The sequence below is a fragment of the Zea mays genome, chromosome 5 (assembly GCF_902167145.1).
Source record: "Zea mays cultivar B73 chromosome 5, Zm-B73-REFERENCE-NAM-5.0, whole genome shotgun sequence".
Taxonomy (NCBI): domain Eukaryota; kingdom Viridiplantae; phylum Streptophyta; class Magnoliopsida; order Poales; family Poaceae; genus Zea; species Zea mays.
In genome coordinates, this window is record NC_050100.1 from 30,622,447 (window position 1) to 30,636,905 (window position 14,459).

The 14,459-nt window shown below is 47.5% G+C and overlaps 1 protein-coding gene across 2 annotated transcripts; it reads right to left on the reverse strand.

The window, feature by feature from the left end:
* Positions 1-5,647: 5,647 nt before the first annotated feature.
* On the reverse strand, positions 5,648-8,955 carry LOC100192009 (uncharacterized). 2 transcript variants are annotated; one of them, NM_001137433.1, is made up of 4 exons: positions 8,771-8,873; positions 8,151-8,689; positions 6,869-7,150; positions 5,654-6,088 (listed from the first exon to the last, which is right to left on the reverse strand). In NM_001137433.1, exons 2-4 carry the CDS (start codon positions 8,652-8,654, stop codon positions 6,020-6,022), a joined length of 855 nt encoding a protein of 284 aa, NP_001130905.1. In that variant the 5' UTR covers positions 8,655-8,689; positions 8,771-8,873; the 3' UTR covers positions 5,654-6,019. The 2 variants fall into 2 exon arrangements, with proteins under 2 accessions (XP_008681005.1, NP_001130905.1); XM_008682783.4 differs by having other exon boundaries at positions 5,648-6,088; positions 8,151-8,955.
* Positions 8,956-14,459: the final 5,504 nt, after the last annotated feature.

Genomic DNA, 14,459 nt, shown 5'->3' on the forward strand with positions numbered 1-14,459 from the left:
TCGGCGTCCTCGTTGGAGGAGGAGTCGGTGGAGCTCTCGTCGGAGTCCCACTCTCGGCAAACATGAGCATCACCGCCCTTCTTCCTGTAATATCTCTTCTTCTCCTTCTTTTTCCCCCTCTTGTCGTTATCCCTATCACTATCACTAGACAAAGGACATTTAGCGATAAAATGAACGGGCTTACCACATTTGTAGCAAACCTTCTTGGAGCGGGGTTTGTAATCCTTCCCCCTCCTTTGCTTGAGGATTTGGCGGAAGCTCTGATGATGAGTGCCATTTCCTCGTTGTCGAGCTTGGAGGCGTCGATGAGAATCCTACTTGGTGTAGAATCCTTCTTTTCTTCCTCTGTCGCCTTGAATGTGACGGGTTGCACCTCGGGTGTTGAGGTGGCGCCTTGCTCGATGATTTTCTTAGAGCCTTTGATCATCAATTCAAAGCTCACAAATTTTTCTATCACTTCCTCGAGAGACATTAGTTTATATCTTGGATCACCACAAATTAATTGAACTCGAGTAGGGTTAAGAAAAACAAGTGATCTAAGAATAACCTTGACCATCTCATGGTCATCCCATTTAGTGCTCCCGAGGTTGCGCACTTGGTTCACTAAGGTTTTGAGCCGGTTGTACATAGCTTGTGGCTCCTCTCCTTGGTTGAGCATAAAACGACCGAGCTCCCCCTCGATCGTCTCCATCTTGGTGATCTTGGTCACCTCGTCTCCTTCGTGCGCGGCCTTTAGCACATCCCAAATTTCTTTAGCACTTTTTAACCCTTGCACCTTATTATACTCCTCTCGACTAAGAGAGGCGAGGAGTATAGAAGTTGCTTGGGAATCAAAGTGCACAATTTGGGCTACTTCGTCCGCATCATAATCTTCATCCCCTATGGAAGGTACCTGTACTCCAAATTCAACAATGTCCCATATACTTTTGTGGAGTGAGGTTAGGTGATATCTCATCAAATCACTCCACCTAGAATAATCTTCACCGTCAAACATTGATGGTTTGCCTAATGGGACGGAAAGTAATGGAGTATGTTTGGAAATACGAGGATAGCGTAGAGGGATCTTACTAAACTTCTTGCGCTCATGGCACTTAGAAGTTACGGACGGTGTGTCGGAGCCGGAGGTGGATGGCGACGAAGAATCAGTCTCGTAGTAGACCACTTTCTTCATTTTCTTCTTCTTGTCACCACTCCGGTGCGACTTGACGCGGGGAGGTGATTCCTCCCTCTTCTTGTTGCCGGACTCCCCCGATTGAGCCTTCCCGTGGCTTGTGGTGGGCTTCTCGCCGGTCACCATCTCCTTCTTGGCGTGAGCTCCCGACATCACTTCGAGCGGTTAGGCTCTAATGAAGTACCAGGCTCCAATACCAATTGAAAGTCGTCTAGAGGGGGGTGAATAGGCAAATCTGAAATTTATAAACTTAAGCACACACTACAAGCTGGGTTAGCGTTAGAATTAAATGTGAGTCCGAAAGAGAGGGCGAAAACAAATCACAAGTGAATAAGAGCGGATGACACGGTGATTTGTTTTACCGAGGTTTGGTTCTTGCAAACCTAATCCCCGTTGAGGTGGTCACAAAGACCGGTCTCTTTCAACCCTTTCCCTCTCTCAAACGGTCACCTAGACCGAGTGAGCTTCTCTTCTCAATAAATCGGGACACTAAGTCCCCACAAGGACCACCACACAATTGGTGTCTCTTGCCTTGATTACAACTGAGTTGGAAACAAGAAAGAAGGAAGAAGAAAAGCAATCCAAGCGCAAGAGCTCAAATGAACACAAATGTCTCTCTCTAGTCACTAATTTTGTTGGAGTGATTCCGGACTCGGGAGAGAATTTGATCTCTTTGTTTATGTCTTGTATTGAATGCTATAGCTCTTGTATGAGGTTTGAAGGCTGAAAACTTGGATGCAATGAATGGTGGTGGTTGGGGGTATTTATAGCCCCAACCACCAAAAGAACCGTTGGTGGAGGCAGTTGTCGTATGGCGCACCGGACAGTCCGGTGCGCCACCGGACACTGTCCGGTGCGCCAGCCACGTCACCCTACCGTTAGGGTTCGACCGTTGGAGCTTCTGACTTCTGGTCCACCGGACAGTCCGGTGGTGCACCGGACAGTCACTGTTCACTGTCCGGTGTGCCTTCTAGCGCCTGTCCTGACTTCCGCGCGCACTGTAGCGCATTTATTGTTCGTTGCAGACGACCGTTGGCGCTGTGTAGTCGTTACTCCGCTGGCGCACCGGACAGTCCGGTGCTACACCGGACAGTCCGGTGAATTATAGCGGAGCGGCTCCCAGAATTCCTGAAGGTGGCAAGTTTGGAGTTGGGTTCCCTGGTGCACCGGACACTGTCCGGTGGTGCACCGGACAGTCTGGTGCGCCAGACCAGGGTACACTTCGGTAGTCTTTTGCTCTTTTTATTTGAACCCTTTCTTGGTCTTTTTATTGGTTTGTTGTGAACCTTTGGCACCTGTAGAACTCATAATCTAGAGCAAACTAGTTAGTCCAATTAATTTGTGTTGGACAATTCAACCACCAAAATTCATATAGGAAAAGGTGTAAGCCTATTTCTCTTTCATTGTCGAGTGTGAACTTGTACTTTATTTTTACTATTTTGTATTTATTTCTATATTTATATTATTTTGTATTTCATTCTATATCCATATTTGGATTGATGTACTAACTTCTTTTTGTTAATACAGGATGCCAAAGAAAATGACGTCCATAGCGTGGATTTTGCTAGGGATGACGAATAGCTTGAGGAGCGAGGACTCAGTGTTTCAGGGCACTGGTTCTTCATTGAGCAGACGTAGAGCACTGACACAACATTTACCTCGAGATGATCAGATCATTGTAAATTACTTGTTAAATCAATTCATTTTTACAATATGAGTATATGTGCAATTATTTATTAACATTCTTACTTTTAATAGGATGATGAACCTAAGCGACAGGAAGTACATGACGTAGGAAGAGGAGAGGATGTAGGAAATGTAGGGGTAGGACGGAGAGGGGAGGAAGGAGAGGGAGTTGGACAAGATGCTGGGAAGATGGAGGAGATGACAATGAAAGAGAGTCAGGAGGTGGGGACTCTGGGGCTGGTGGAGAGTCAGGAGGTAGGGACTTTGTGGGAGATGCTGGCGGGTCTAGATCATCCCAAGCAAAGAGCACAAGGAAACTACATTTCGTCAGCCCTCCACGAGCTTACCGGCTTTTAGGATTTTGATAAAACCAAGTGGAAATTGAATGACATGCTCTTTGTTTCATTGTTACTATAATTTATAGATTTATTCCTAAATTGTATTATGCTTGCAGGACTTGGATCTACAAAACGTTTATGGGCACAGGACACTACAAGCAGGTGAACGGGGTTCTAGGTAATCTCGTTCGTCTCCACTAGCCCGTCTTGTGACTTTACCGAGTGGCGAGTGTGTCTCGCCACCACATGGGAGCACTACCGTTATGGTATCTGTAGAGAGTTTGGCAACGCGCAATCATTAATTTGAGATTTATTTTGTGTATGATTTTTTTCCTTGAGTTCTTTATCTCATTTCATTATTTAGTGGTGTCTTTTTTGATATAACACTCTTTTTTTGGTAGAAACGTTACAAGTTGCCGAAAAATGGGTCTTATGATCTCAACGCTCGTTACATGTTTGAATATAACACGGATGATGTTGTTGTGGATGCAATATACTATGCCTGGATTCAGGCTATAAAGTCATGGTATAGGACGAGTGGTGATGACGACCAGCGCTAAGGACCAAAGCGAAGTGGTCATCAATTTACCTTACTGAGGAGCAATACCTTTAGGTAAACACTTTAATGACTCTTTTATATTTTTGGCTCATTCTTTTTTTGGTACAAGCTAAAGCATCAATTTACTTGATCGAGGAGCAATATCTAGGCATCTGTTCCTTGGATGACCACCCGATCATATGATTATTGAGCCTTATGCATGTAGTGGGCTTCCCCTGAGTTCGACGCCGTTTTTTGAAAGGAACATGGGAAACCGTGGAACCGAGATGTTCCACAACTACGACGACGATGGACACGTGCACTTGGCTAAGAGAATAGTAAGTTATATTATGTCCTAACTTCAAAATAAATAGACACATGTCGTTCTAACTTGTATGTACAGGAAACTTGAACCGGTTCTAGTCTGACGGATGTGGAGGTGTATGCGCATGAGCATAGTGATCCTGATCCCTAGAATGTTGATGTGTTGTGCACTCAGACAGCCACTGACCGTCTCATAAGATTTTTATACTCTAGTGCATGTGTTTTGCATCACCTTCATGGTGTCTTGTTATTTGTTGTGCTTTTCTCTAGACAGCATATCAGGAGCAAATGGTTGAGCGTCATGGGCAGGACTATGACCGGAAGAACTAACCAATTGACCTCGAGACAACATATCCAACGTAGGAGAACAAGTTCATGAACAGTGAGAGTATTTCATTTGAATTTTGTTGTTGCGCTCTTTTGGATTTCTCCCTCGTTTGGAGCTTGGTGAACCAGCTCCTCGCTAAATCCATTACGGGCAAGATAAAAAAGATGCAGTTGCTGCACTATGATCTAATTGTCTAGGTCTATACACCATTGTCCATACAGAAACCGCATGCATCCGAGAAGCAATCTTAGGCCCTTTTTGTTTCCCTCTTAAATTATAAAAATTAGATTATAGTGGAATAGCAGGAGAGTAAAATACCTCTTTAGATCACAAATAAGCTGAAATAAGCTACTCATTGCTAGTTTATTTTAGCTTATTTATGGTTCTAAAGTGATATTTTATCCTTCTACCTTTCTACCATAATCCAACTTATATAATTTAGAAAGGAAAAAAACATCCTTAGTTCAAGTACAAATTCTGCTACAAATGTGAAAAAAAAAAGATGGTTAGAATTTTTATGCGCGGTGCTCCAATGTAAAGAGGAATGTTCTATCCAGAAGTTAGGCCTAGAATGGCGAAGTATAGTCATTAATTTTTTAGGCAGTCGAGAAAAGTGGTGGAAGAGAAGCGAGGACGATGGCTACAAAGAGGGATATGCTAAAAATGCACGAATGGTTTTGGTGGTTCAGGCGTAGAGACCAAGCGTTGAAGAGCTTCCAATATCAGCAAACTTCAAAACCTGCAATTGGTGAAGTCGCTTTATCATCGGAATGGTAGTGTTTCCAAATTCTTTTGGTAGCTAGGGTATAGTTCGTGGAAATTCTAGAATGATTTTGCATAAGAGCCCCGACGGTACAGGCTGAAAAATAAGTTTAAGACTCGCGAGCTAAGCTCGGCTCAAACACATTTCCAGTCTGACGAACATGTCTCGATCTGAAACTCCAATCAACAAGTAGCCGTTGTTAGTTGTAACGGCAGCTATACTTTGAATGGAATGACGTACATACTGCCTAATGATAACTTAAAACTTGAGAAGACTAAGGGGTGTTTGGATGGCCCGTGTTTTGAATGCCAAATAGAAGATCTTAATATGAACTAATCATGGACTACTACTAGTAAGAACTAATCAAGGCTAATTGATGAGTAAAACTCATTAGAAAAGAAGGAACTTCTAGCTAGTCCATGTTTAGTACTATTATCTAAGGATGGACAAAACGTTAGTCCCATAATCCAAACAGGCCTGAAGACCATTGCAAACAGTCTTTTGACACACTTGTAACAGTATTTCCAATCTTTCGCCGCAAAATACACATCGAGGTCAGTATGATTCTGGTATTGCTTTGTGAAACATAGCACGAATAACATAAAAACAAGATGGGACGCTGTATCTAAATCCAGAAAATGTGAGCATCCATTCATGTGGTGAGACGGGTAATACAACTCTGGGAAAGGTTTATTTCTCGACTGACAAGTGACAACTGGAACTGGTAGGTTGATCAATCATTTTAACCATTCAGTTTCGAAAGGGGTAGAGGCATCCAGCAGTTCCAGATCCTTGTTCGGTGCTTCAACTACCCATTCCCCTTCTTCAGATAAACAAATGCCAATAGTAGCAGTAGATCATGCATCCATCGTCAGAATGCTGCCCATCCAGCTCCTGTGCTCTTTGTTTGTCCGGGTTCAGCAGATGAAGGTAGATTTTGCTGCGTATCACATATACATATGGTTGAAGTGTAAGGGCATGGAAAAGTGAGTAAAATAACCAAAAAAACAAAGACCAGCGAAAATTAATTTGCATGGCATTCTAAGCTTTTATGTATGCTTATCCAACTGAATGAAGAATATCAGACATTCTTTTTTATTTATTATAGACTTGCTAGTTTCATTTGATTAGAGCAACTCCAATAGTTATGTAAATTTTAGCTCTCTAAATCATAGATTTAAGAAGTTGCTAAATGACTTTTGGAGTAAAAAAATGTGAGTTCTCCAATAGTTCTCTAAATATAGATTGTAATTTTGTTTTGTATCTATCCACATAAAAAAATAAGTCACAAAAACTACATAATGCAGTAAATATTTTTGTTTAGGGAGTTGTTAAATGATTGCCAAATGTAGAGAGAAAATAAGATTAGATGACAAGTTGTTAAATTTAGAAAGTTCATTTAGAGAACTGTTGGAGAATAATTTTTATATTAACTACCTAAATTATTGATTTAGGAAGTCTTTTAGAGAACTACTGGAGTTGCTCTTAGGGGCACCTAGAATAGAGGTGACAAGATTGACCAGATCCAAATGGACAGCTTCTTTTTTTATTTTGTTTAAGCTCAGAGGATTGCTTTATCATGTGTAGCATAAATCTTGTCTTATTATCAGTTTATGAAATCGGCTAGTATGTGCATGGGACAGCTGCATGTGATCTTAGTAGTGCTCCATTCTGGACAACAATACCCTAAATTGTATAGGCACCAAATAGAAAACCTCACCTTTATAGCAGAAAGATCTGAAAAAGGATCGTTATTTCTCTTGGTGGGTTCTTTTGGAGCCCTGATTCCTGCAGTATGTCCAGAATTCATCCTTGCAGCTGCAGGGTCGTTAGGTGGTGGTGGAAGTGGAGATCTAAGCTTCCCAGCTGCGCCTGGAGGTGGCGCAAGAAGCATGCTTGTCTTGGGTTTTGCAGTGGTCCCTCCAGATAAACCAGCAGCTGAAAGCATACCACTTCCAGTTGATGGCTTGTTTTTTACAGTTATCCTAATGGTTTCACCTTCCTAGAACAAAAGGAACACCATTGAAGTTCATGCAAATACCAGAGATAATGCACAAGAAAATATTGACAGATAGGAGAGATGGACATGACAGTGCTCTTCTGTAAAAACCAGTATGATACTATGCGGGAAATTTACAACACAAACTACAAATTTACAAAAGAAGCAATATCAACTTTCTTGTTGATCATTACCACACAATATTGGCACATTGATTAACTATTAACTCATTAAGTACATGATGTAGCCTTTGTTCACAAATGCAGAAGGCTGAAAAGTCATAATTCTTTTCTGCTTTTCATCAAAATGAGAATTCTTCTGGATCAATTTGTATCAATAATGTCATGCCAAACAAGTTCAACAGAAGTTCCACAAATAATAGGCTTATTATTTGGTTCCAGTGATTAAAGGGGAAAATCACCTATTTGATCATTGTTAAGTGAACAAATTGACTGCATGGCTAAAAGTCTAAGAGGGTATTATTTCTGAAAAATCTTGATATATATTCTATAAATTGATTGTATTATTTCAGACAAACCAATAACAGAAGTACAGAACAAGGTCATCTATAATCCCAATCGAAAATGTGAACTTACTAGAATTTGCTTATTTTGGATGTGTTTCTTGCATTCCCAATCTTTGATCAGCTTTACAATTCTAGATACATAGTTATACAAGATGTAGGATTGTATCTCTTTTTAAAAGATTTGACAGCCAATCTCAGTTTACTTGCTATGCAAATAAAAAAACATTTTTCATATTATATTATCAGGTAATTTATCTATATAATCAGTTTACGAAGTTAGCTGATCGTGGCTAGCAACACATTATCATTTTCAACTAGTCTAATTGCATTGATTGCCAGTTTTATGAAAGATAAACAACAAGATGTTGTAGCTCATCCGCTTAAAGTACATAACGTTCTGCCACTCAGAGGAAGCAACAACAGAATTAGTCAAACAATGACGAAAAAAATGAGAGACAACAAGTGCTTTCAGATCACCTTGAGTCGGCGATTGACAGCCGGATGTATATCAATCTCACCGCCGCCAGTCTCCTCGCCGCCAGCGCCCGTGGTCTCCTTCTCCTGCTCCCTCTTGACGTACTTCTCGTGGTCAGAGAGGGCGACGTTGAAGTCGAATGCTTCGTTGCGCTCGTTGAAGCCGAGCCCGACGAAGGCATGCTTCCCCCTGCCGTCCTCGATGCGGAGCACGAAGTAGCGGGAGGAGTCGAGCACGGTCTCGACGGCGCTCTCCCGCTGCCCCGGCAGCACGAAGCAGGCGGCGAAGAGCTCCCCCGTGGCCGGGTCCTCGAGCCGGATCTCGCAGCGGTCACCGCAGGACACCACGCGGAGGCGCCCGGACCAGATCTTGTCCGACTGCAGCCACTCGCCGCACTTGTAGCCGCCGCTGGTGGTGCGCGGCGGGATCTTGTACACTGACACCTCGCGCACCACCAGAAGCGTGTGCTCGAAGGCCTCCTCCTCCTCGGCCAGCGACGACGCCATGATCCTGCGTCCCCTCAAAACTCACTGCCTCCTCACTGATGCAATCCAAAAACAGGTAATGGTAACGGGACCAGGTTACGACGAGAGGAAAATGAACCAGTAGAGATCTGGATCACCTCGGGCACGATCTGAGCCAAGACGATATTTCTGTGATATATCTCGTAGGAATTTTGGCGGTTGGGGGTTTGGATTGGGGTTCTCGAGGAGAGAAGAAGAAAGGTTGAGAAGACGTGGGATCGAAGGGTGGAAGGTGGGGGAGGAGGAATGCACAAATCAGATTGTCACGTTTTACGATTTTGTCCTTCCTTTTGGGATAATTTTGATCTATGTCTTTCTATATTTTTTCCTTTTAGTTTTCTTCTGCATGTGGCTTTTTATGTACGGAAACAAGGTATTTGTGCATTTCATATCCGTGTTTTTTTTAATTTTGGATTAACACTAACATGGCATTTGTGTATTTCGTACCAGAGTTTTTATTAGGCTATTCTCAATGTAAGTTTCATGCATATTTAATGGTGTGCCGCGTCAGCATTTTGGATGACATGACATAGCATTTAAGAGAAATGAGTTTTATAGGATAAAATTAGTTTCATGTGGATGAAATCATGTCAACCGGTTTATAAGGTCTTGAAAACTGTGTAAAATCTCCATTGAGAGTGGTTTGTTTCATCTTGACATATTTTAATAACCTCTTGTCGGAGACCATAATTAGGGGTACCCCAACACTCTTAAACTCGGCTGGTAATCACCATCAGCACAAGCTGCAGAGCCTGATGGGCGCAATTCAGGTCAAGGCTCCGTCCACTCAAGGGACGCGATCTCGCCTCACTCAAGCCCAGCCTCGGGCAGGAACAGTAGATCCAGGCGGATTCACGCCTCGCCCGAAGGCCTCCTCAAGCAACGGGCACACCCTCGACTCGCCCAAGGCCCAGCTCGGGCAGGCTTTGCAGTGAAGCAACCTTGGCCAGATCGCCTCGCCAACCGACCGTATCGCAGAAGCATTCAATGCAAGGATCGCCTGACACCTTATCCTGACGCGCGTTCCCCAGTCGACAGGGCCGAAGTGACCGCAGTCACTTCGCCCCTCCACTGACTGACCTGACAGGAAAACAGCGTCGCCTGCCTTGCTCCGACTGCTGTGCCACCCGCCAGGGTGAGACTGACAGCAGCCGAGTCCAGCCTCAGGCACCACAGGAAGCTTCGCCTCGCCCGACTCCAGGGCTTGGCCCCCGCCTTGGCCTCGGAAGGTGGTCTCCGCCTCGCCCGACCCCAAGGCTCGGCCTCAACCTCGACCTCGGAAGGCGGTCTCCGCCTCGCCCGACCCCAGGGCTCGGACTCGACCTCGGGAGGAATCGCGTCCTTGCCCGACCCCAGCCTCGGCCTCAGGAGGAGTCTCCGCCTCGCCCGACCTTGGGCTCGGACCGACCACGCCGCAGGGGGTACATCATTGCCCTACCCCTAGCTAGCTTAGGCTACGGAGGAACAAGACCGGCGTCCCATCCAGGCTCGCCTCGGTGACAAGTAATGATGGCTCCCCTTGTGCGCCCATGACGACGACGGCTCTCAGCCCCTTAAGGAAGCAAGGAGACGTCAGCAAGGTCCCGACAGCCCCAACAGTTGTGCTTCTACAGGGCTCAAGCGCTCCTCCGACGGCCACGACATCGCATGCACAGGGCTCTAGCACCTCTCCGACAGCCACGTTGGCATGTACATAGGGCTCTGGCTCCTCTCTGCCGGACACGTTAGCATATTGCTACACCCCCCATTGTACACCTGGACCCTCTCCTTACATCTATAAAAGGAAGGTCCAGGGCCCTCGTACGAGGAGGGTGGTCGCGCGAGTCTCTCTCTTTCTCCCTCGCGAACGCTTATAACCCCCTACTGCAAGCACATCCACTCTGGCGCAGGACAACACGAAGCCGCAGTTTTCCCCTCTTTGTGTTCCGTCTCGCGCCAACGCATCTGGGCTGGGGCACGCAGCGACAATTTACTCGTAGGTCCAGGGGCCCCTCGGGGTTGAAATGCCGACAGTTGGCGCGCCAGGTAGGGGCCTGCTGCGTGGTGACGAACAACTTCCCGTCAAGTTCCAGATGGGTAGTCTCCAGCAACCTCTTCAACCCGGGACGTTGCTCCGTTTCGGGAGTCTCGAGTTCATGTCCCTCGACGGCAGCTACGACATGGTACTCCTTCCTCCGCCGCGCGACAACGACGGCTGTCAGCCCGCCCGGCGGCGGCGGACTCGGCGATGTCTTCTTTCCATGGCGGAAGAGCAACATCCGGGTTTGTCCCGTCGCCTTCCTCGCCGCAGGAGAAGGAGGCGGGGCAACCATGGCCAAGCAGGAGGCAGCACCTCGTCGGCTGTTGAGCGAGTCGACGACGCCGGCGTCCCAGCGGGGGACACGTCGGGCGTTGACTTCACGTCTGAGACAAAGATGGGCGCCGTTTCCCCACAACACGCCAACCCCAAGCGAACGGATGACGCCAGCACGCTCGCGAAGGACTTGCTGGGCGTTAGCCTCGTACCTGAGATAACGGCGCAGTCCGTCCCCTACGCGACTTCGTCACCGTCCGTCGATCAGGAGGTACCGTCCGTTTTCCACCCTGTGCCTTTTAGATTCAGCTTCGATCTGCCAAGCGACCCCGCTTCGGTGGACGCTTTCATAAAGGCATATCCTAACCTTCCGGGGTACCATATGTGTTCAACCTGGGACCGACTGACGGCCGTCTCGACCTACGGGCCCCGGGCTCCGAGGAAGACGACGAGCCCGACTCTGGTTGGGATTTCTCCGGGCTCGGTAGTCCTAGCGCCATGCGAGACTTCACGACCGCATGTGACTACTGCCTCTCCGATTGCTCCGATGATGGCCACAGCCTTGATGACGAAGGTTGTGGCCCAAGTCGCGAATGTTTCCACGTCGATCTGGGGGGTCACGACGAAGGCAACCACCTTGGTATGCCGGAGGACGATGATCCCCCTAGGCCTGCGCCTCGAGTTGACATCCTACGGGAGCTAGCTGTGGTCCTAGTCCCTGCTGGGGGTCAGGACACACAGCTCGAGCAAATCCGTGAGATGCAGGCCAAGCTCGACGAGGAAGCAGGACAACTTGTGCAGCTCCGGCAGAACATCGGGCAGGAGTGGGCAGGCTGAGCACTAGCCGGAGAAGCGCGTCATCTAGCCCAGGACGTCCAGCACCGCATCGCTGACGATGCTAGGGCAAGGTTGCCCCCGGCTTCCAGTGGGGTCAGCCAGAACCTGGCTGCAGCGGCAATACTACTCCAAGCGATGCCGGAGCCATCCACCACCGAGGGGCGGCGTATCCAGGGAGAACTCAAGAATCTCCTGGAGGATGTCGCGGTCCGACGGGCCGAGAGCTCTGCCTCCCGAAGGCAAGGGTACCACCTAGAGCATCGCGCCGTGAAAGGGAATTAGGCTTACACCTAGTTCCTAAATAATTTTGGTGGTTGAATTGCCCAACACAAATCTTTGGACTAACTAGTTTGCCCAAGTGTATAGATTATACAGGTGTAAAAGGTTCACACTCAGCCAATAAAAAGACCAAGTTTTGGATTCAATAAAGGAGCAATGAGGCAACCGAGGGCACCTCTGGCTGGAGGCACCGGACTGTCCGGTGTGCACCGGACAGTGTCCGGTGCGCCCAGAGGACACCAACTCAAACTCCTCGCCCTCGGGATTTCTCGGAAGCCGGCGCGCTATAATTCACCGGACTGTCCGGTGTGCACCGGACATGTCCGGTGCTCCAAGGAAGCGCGGTCTCCGGAACTCGTCAGCCTCGGGTTCGCGCGGCAGCCGCTCCGCTAAAATTCACCGGACTGTCCGGTGTGCACCGGACTGTCCGGTGTGCCAGCGGAGCAACGGCTCCCTGCGGCGCCAACGGCTCCCTGCGGTGCATTTAATGCGCGCGCAGCGCGCGCAGACGTCAGGCACGCCCATACCGGTGCACCGGACATCAAACAGTACATGTCCGGTGTGCACCGGACACCCAGGCGGGCCCACAAGTCAGAAGCTCCAACGGCTAGAATCCAACGGCAGTGATGACGTGGCAGGGGGCACCGGACTGTCCGGTGTGCACCGGACTGTCCGGTGCGCCATCGAACAGACAGGTTCCCAACGGCCACATTTGGTGGTTGGGGCTATAAATACCCCAACCACCCCACTATTCATTGCATCCAAGTTTTCCACTTCTCAACTACTACAAGAGCTCTAGCATTCAATTCTAGACACATTCAAAGAGATCAAATCCTCTCCAATTCCACACAAAACCCTAGTGACTAGTGAGAGTGATTTGCCGTGTTCATTTGAGCTCTTGCGCTTGGATTGCTTCTTTTCTTTCTCACTTGTTCTTGTGATCAAAACTCCATTGTAATCAAGGCAAGAGGCACCAATTGTGTGGTGGCCCTTGCGGGGAAGTTTTGTTCCCGGCTTTGATTTGAGAAGAGAAGCTCACTCGGTCCGAGGGACCGTTTGAGAGAGGGAAGGGTTGAAAGAGACCCGGCCTTTGTGGCCTCCTCAACGGGGAGTAGGTTTGAGAGAACCGAACCTCGGTAAAACAAATCCGTGTGTCACACTTCATTATTTGCTCGCGATTTGTTTTGCGCCCTCTCTCGCGGACTCGTTTATATTTCTAACGCTAACCCGGCTTGTAGTTGTGTTTATATTTGTAAATTTCAGTTTCGCCCTATTCACCCCCCCTCTAGGCGACTATCAATTGGTATCAAAGCCCGGTGCTTCATTAGAGCCTAACCGCTCGAAGTGATGTCGGGAGATCACGCCAAGAAGGAGATGGAGACCGGCGAAAAGCCCACTACAAGCCACGGGAGCACTTCATCGGAAGAGTCCCGCACCAAGAGGAAGGAGAAGAAGAAGGACTCCTCCAAACGGAAGGAGAAAAAGTCTTCCTCTTCTCACCACAAAGAGAAGAAGGAAAAATCTTCTTCTCACAAGCCGCATCGGAGAGGGGACAAGCACAAAAGGATGAGGAAGGTGGTCTACTACGAGACCGACACTTCATCAACATCAACCTCCGACTCCGACGCGCCCTCCGTCACTTCTAAGCGCCAAGAGCGCAAGAAGTATAGTAAGATCCCCCTACGCTACCCTCGCATTTCCAAACATACTCCTTTACTTTCCGTCCCATTAGGCAAACCACCAACTTTTGATGGTGAAGATTACGCTAGGTGGAGCGATTTAATGCGATTTCATCTAACCTCGCTCCACAAAAGCATATGGGATGTTGTTGAGTTTGGCGCGCAGGTACCTTCCGTAGGGGATGAGGACTATGATGAGGATGAGGTGGCCCAAATCGAGCACTTCAACTCTCAAGCTACAACAATACTCCTCGCCTCTCTAAGTAAAGAGGAGTATAACAAAGTACAAGGGTTGAAGAGCGCCAAGGAGATTTGGGATTTACTCAAGACCGCGCATGAAGGTGATGAGCTCACCAAGATCACCAAGCGGGAAACGATTGAGGGGGAGCTCGGTCGGTTCCGGCTTCGCAAAGGGGAGGAGCCACAACACATGTACAATCGGCTCAAGACCTTGGTGAACCAAGCGCGCAACCTCGGGAGCGTAAAGTGGGATGACCACGAAGTGGTTAAGGTTATTCTAAGATCACTTATTTTCCTTAACCCTACTCAAGTTCAATTAATCTGTGGCAATCCTAGATATACCAAAATGACCCCCGAGGAATTTATCGGGAATTTTGTAAGTTTTGAGTGCATGATCGAAGGCTCGAGGAAGATCAACGAGCTTGACGATGCCACCACATCCGAAGCCCAACCCGTTGC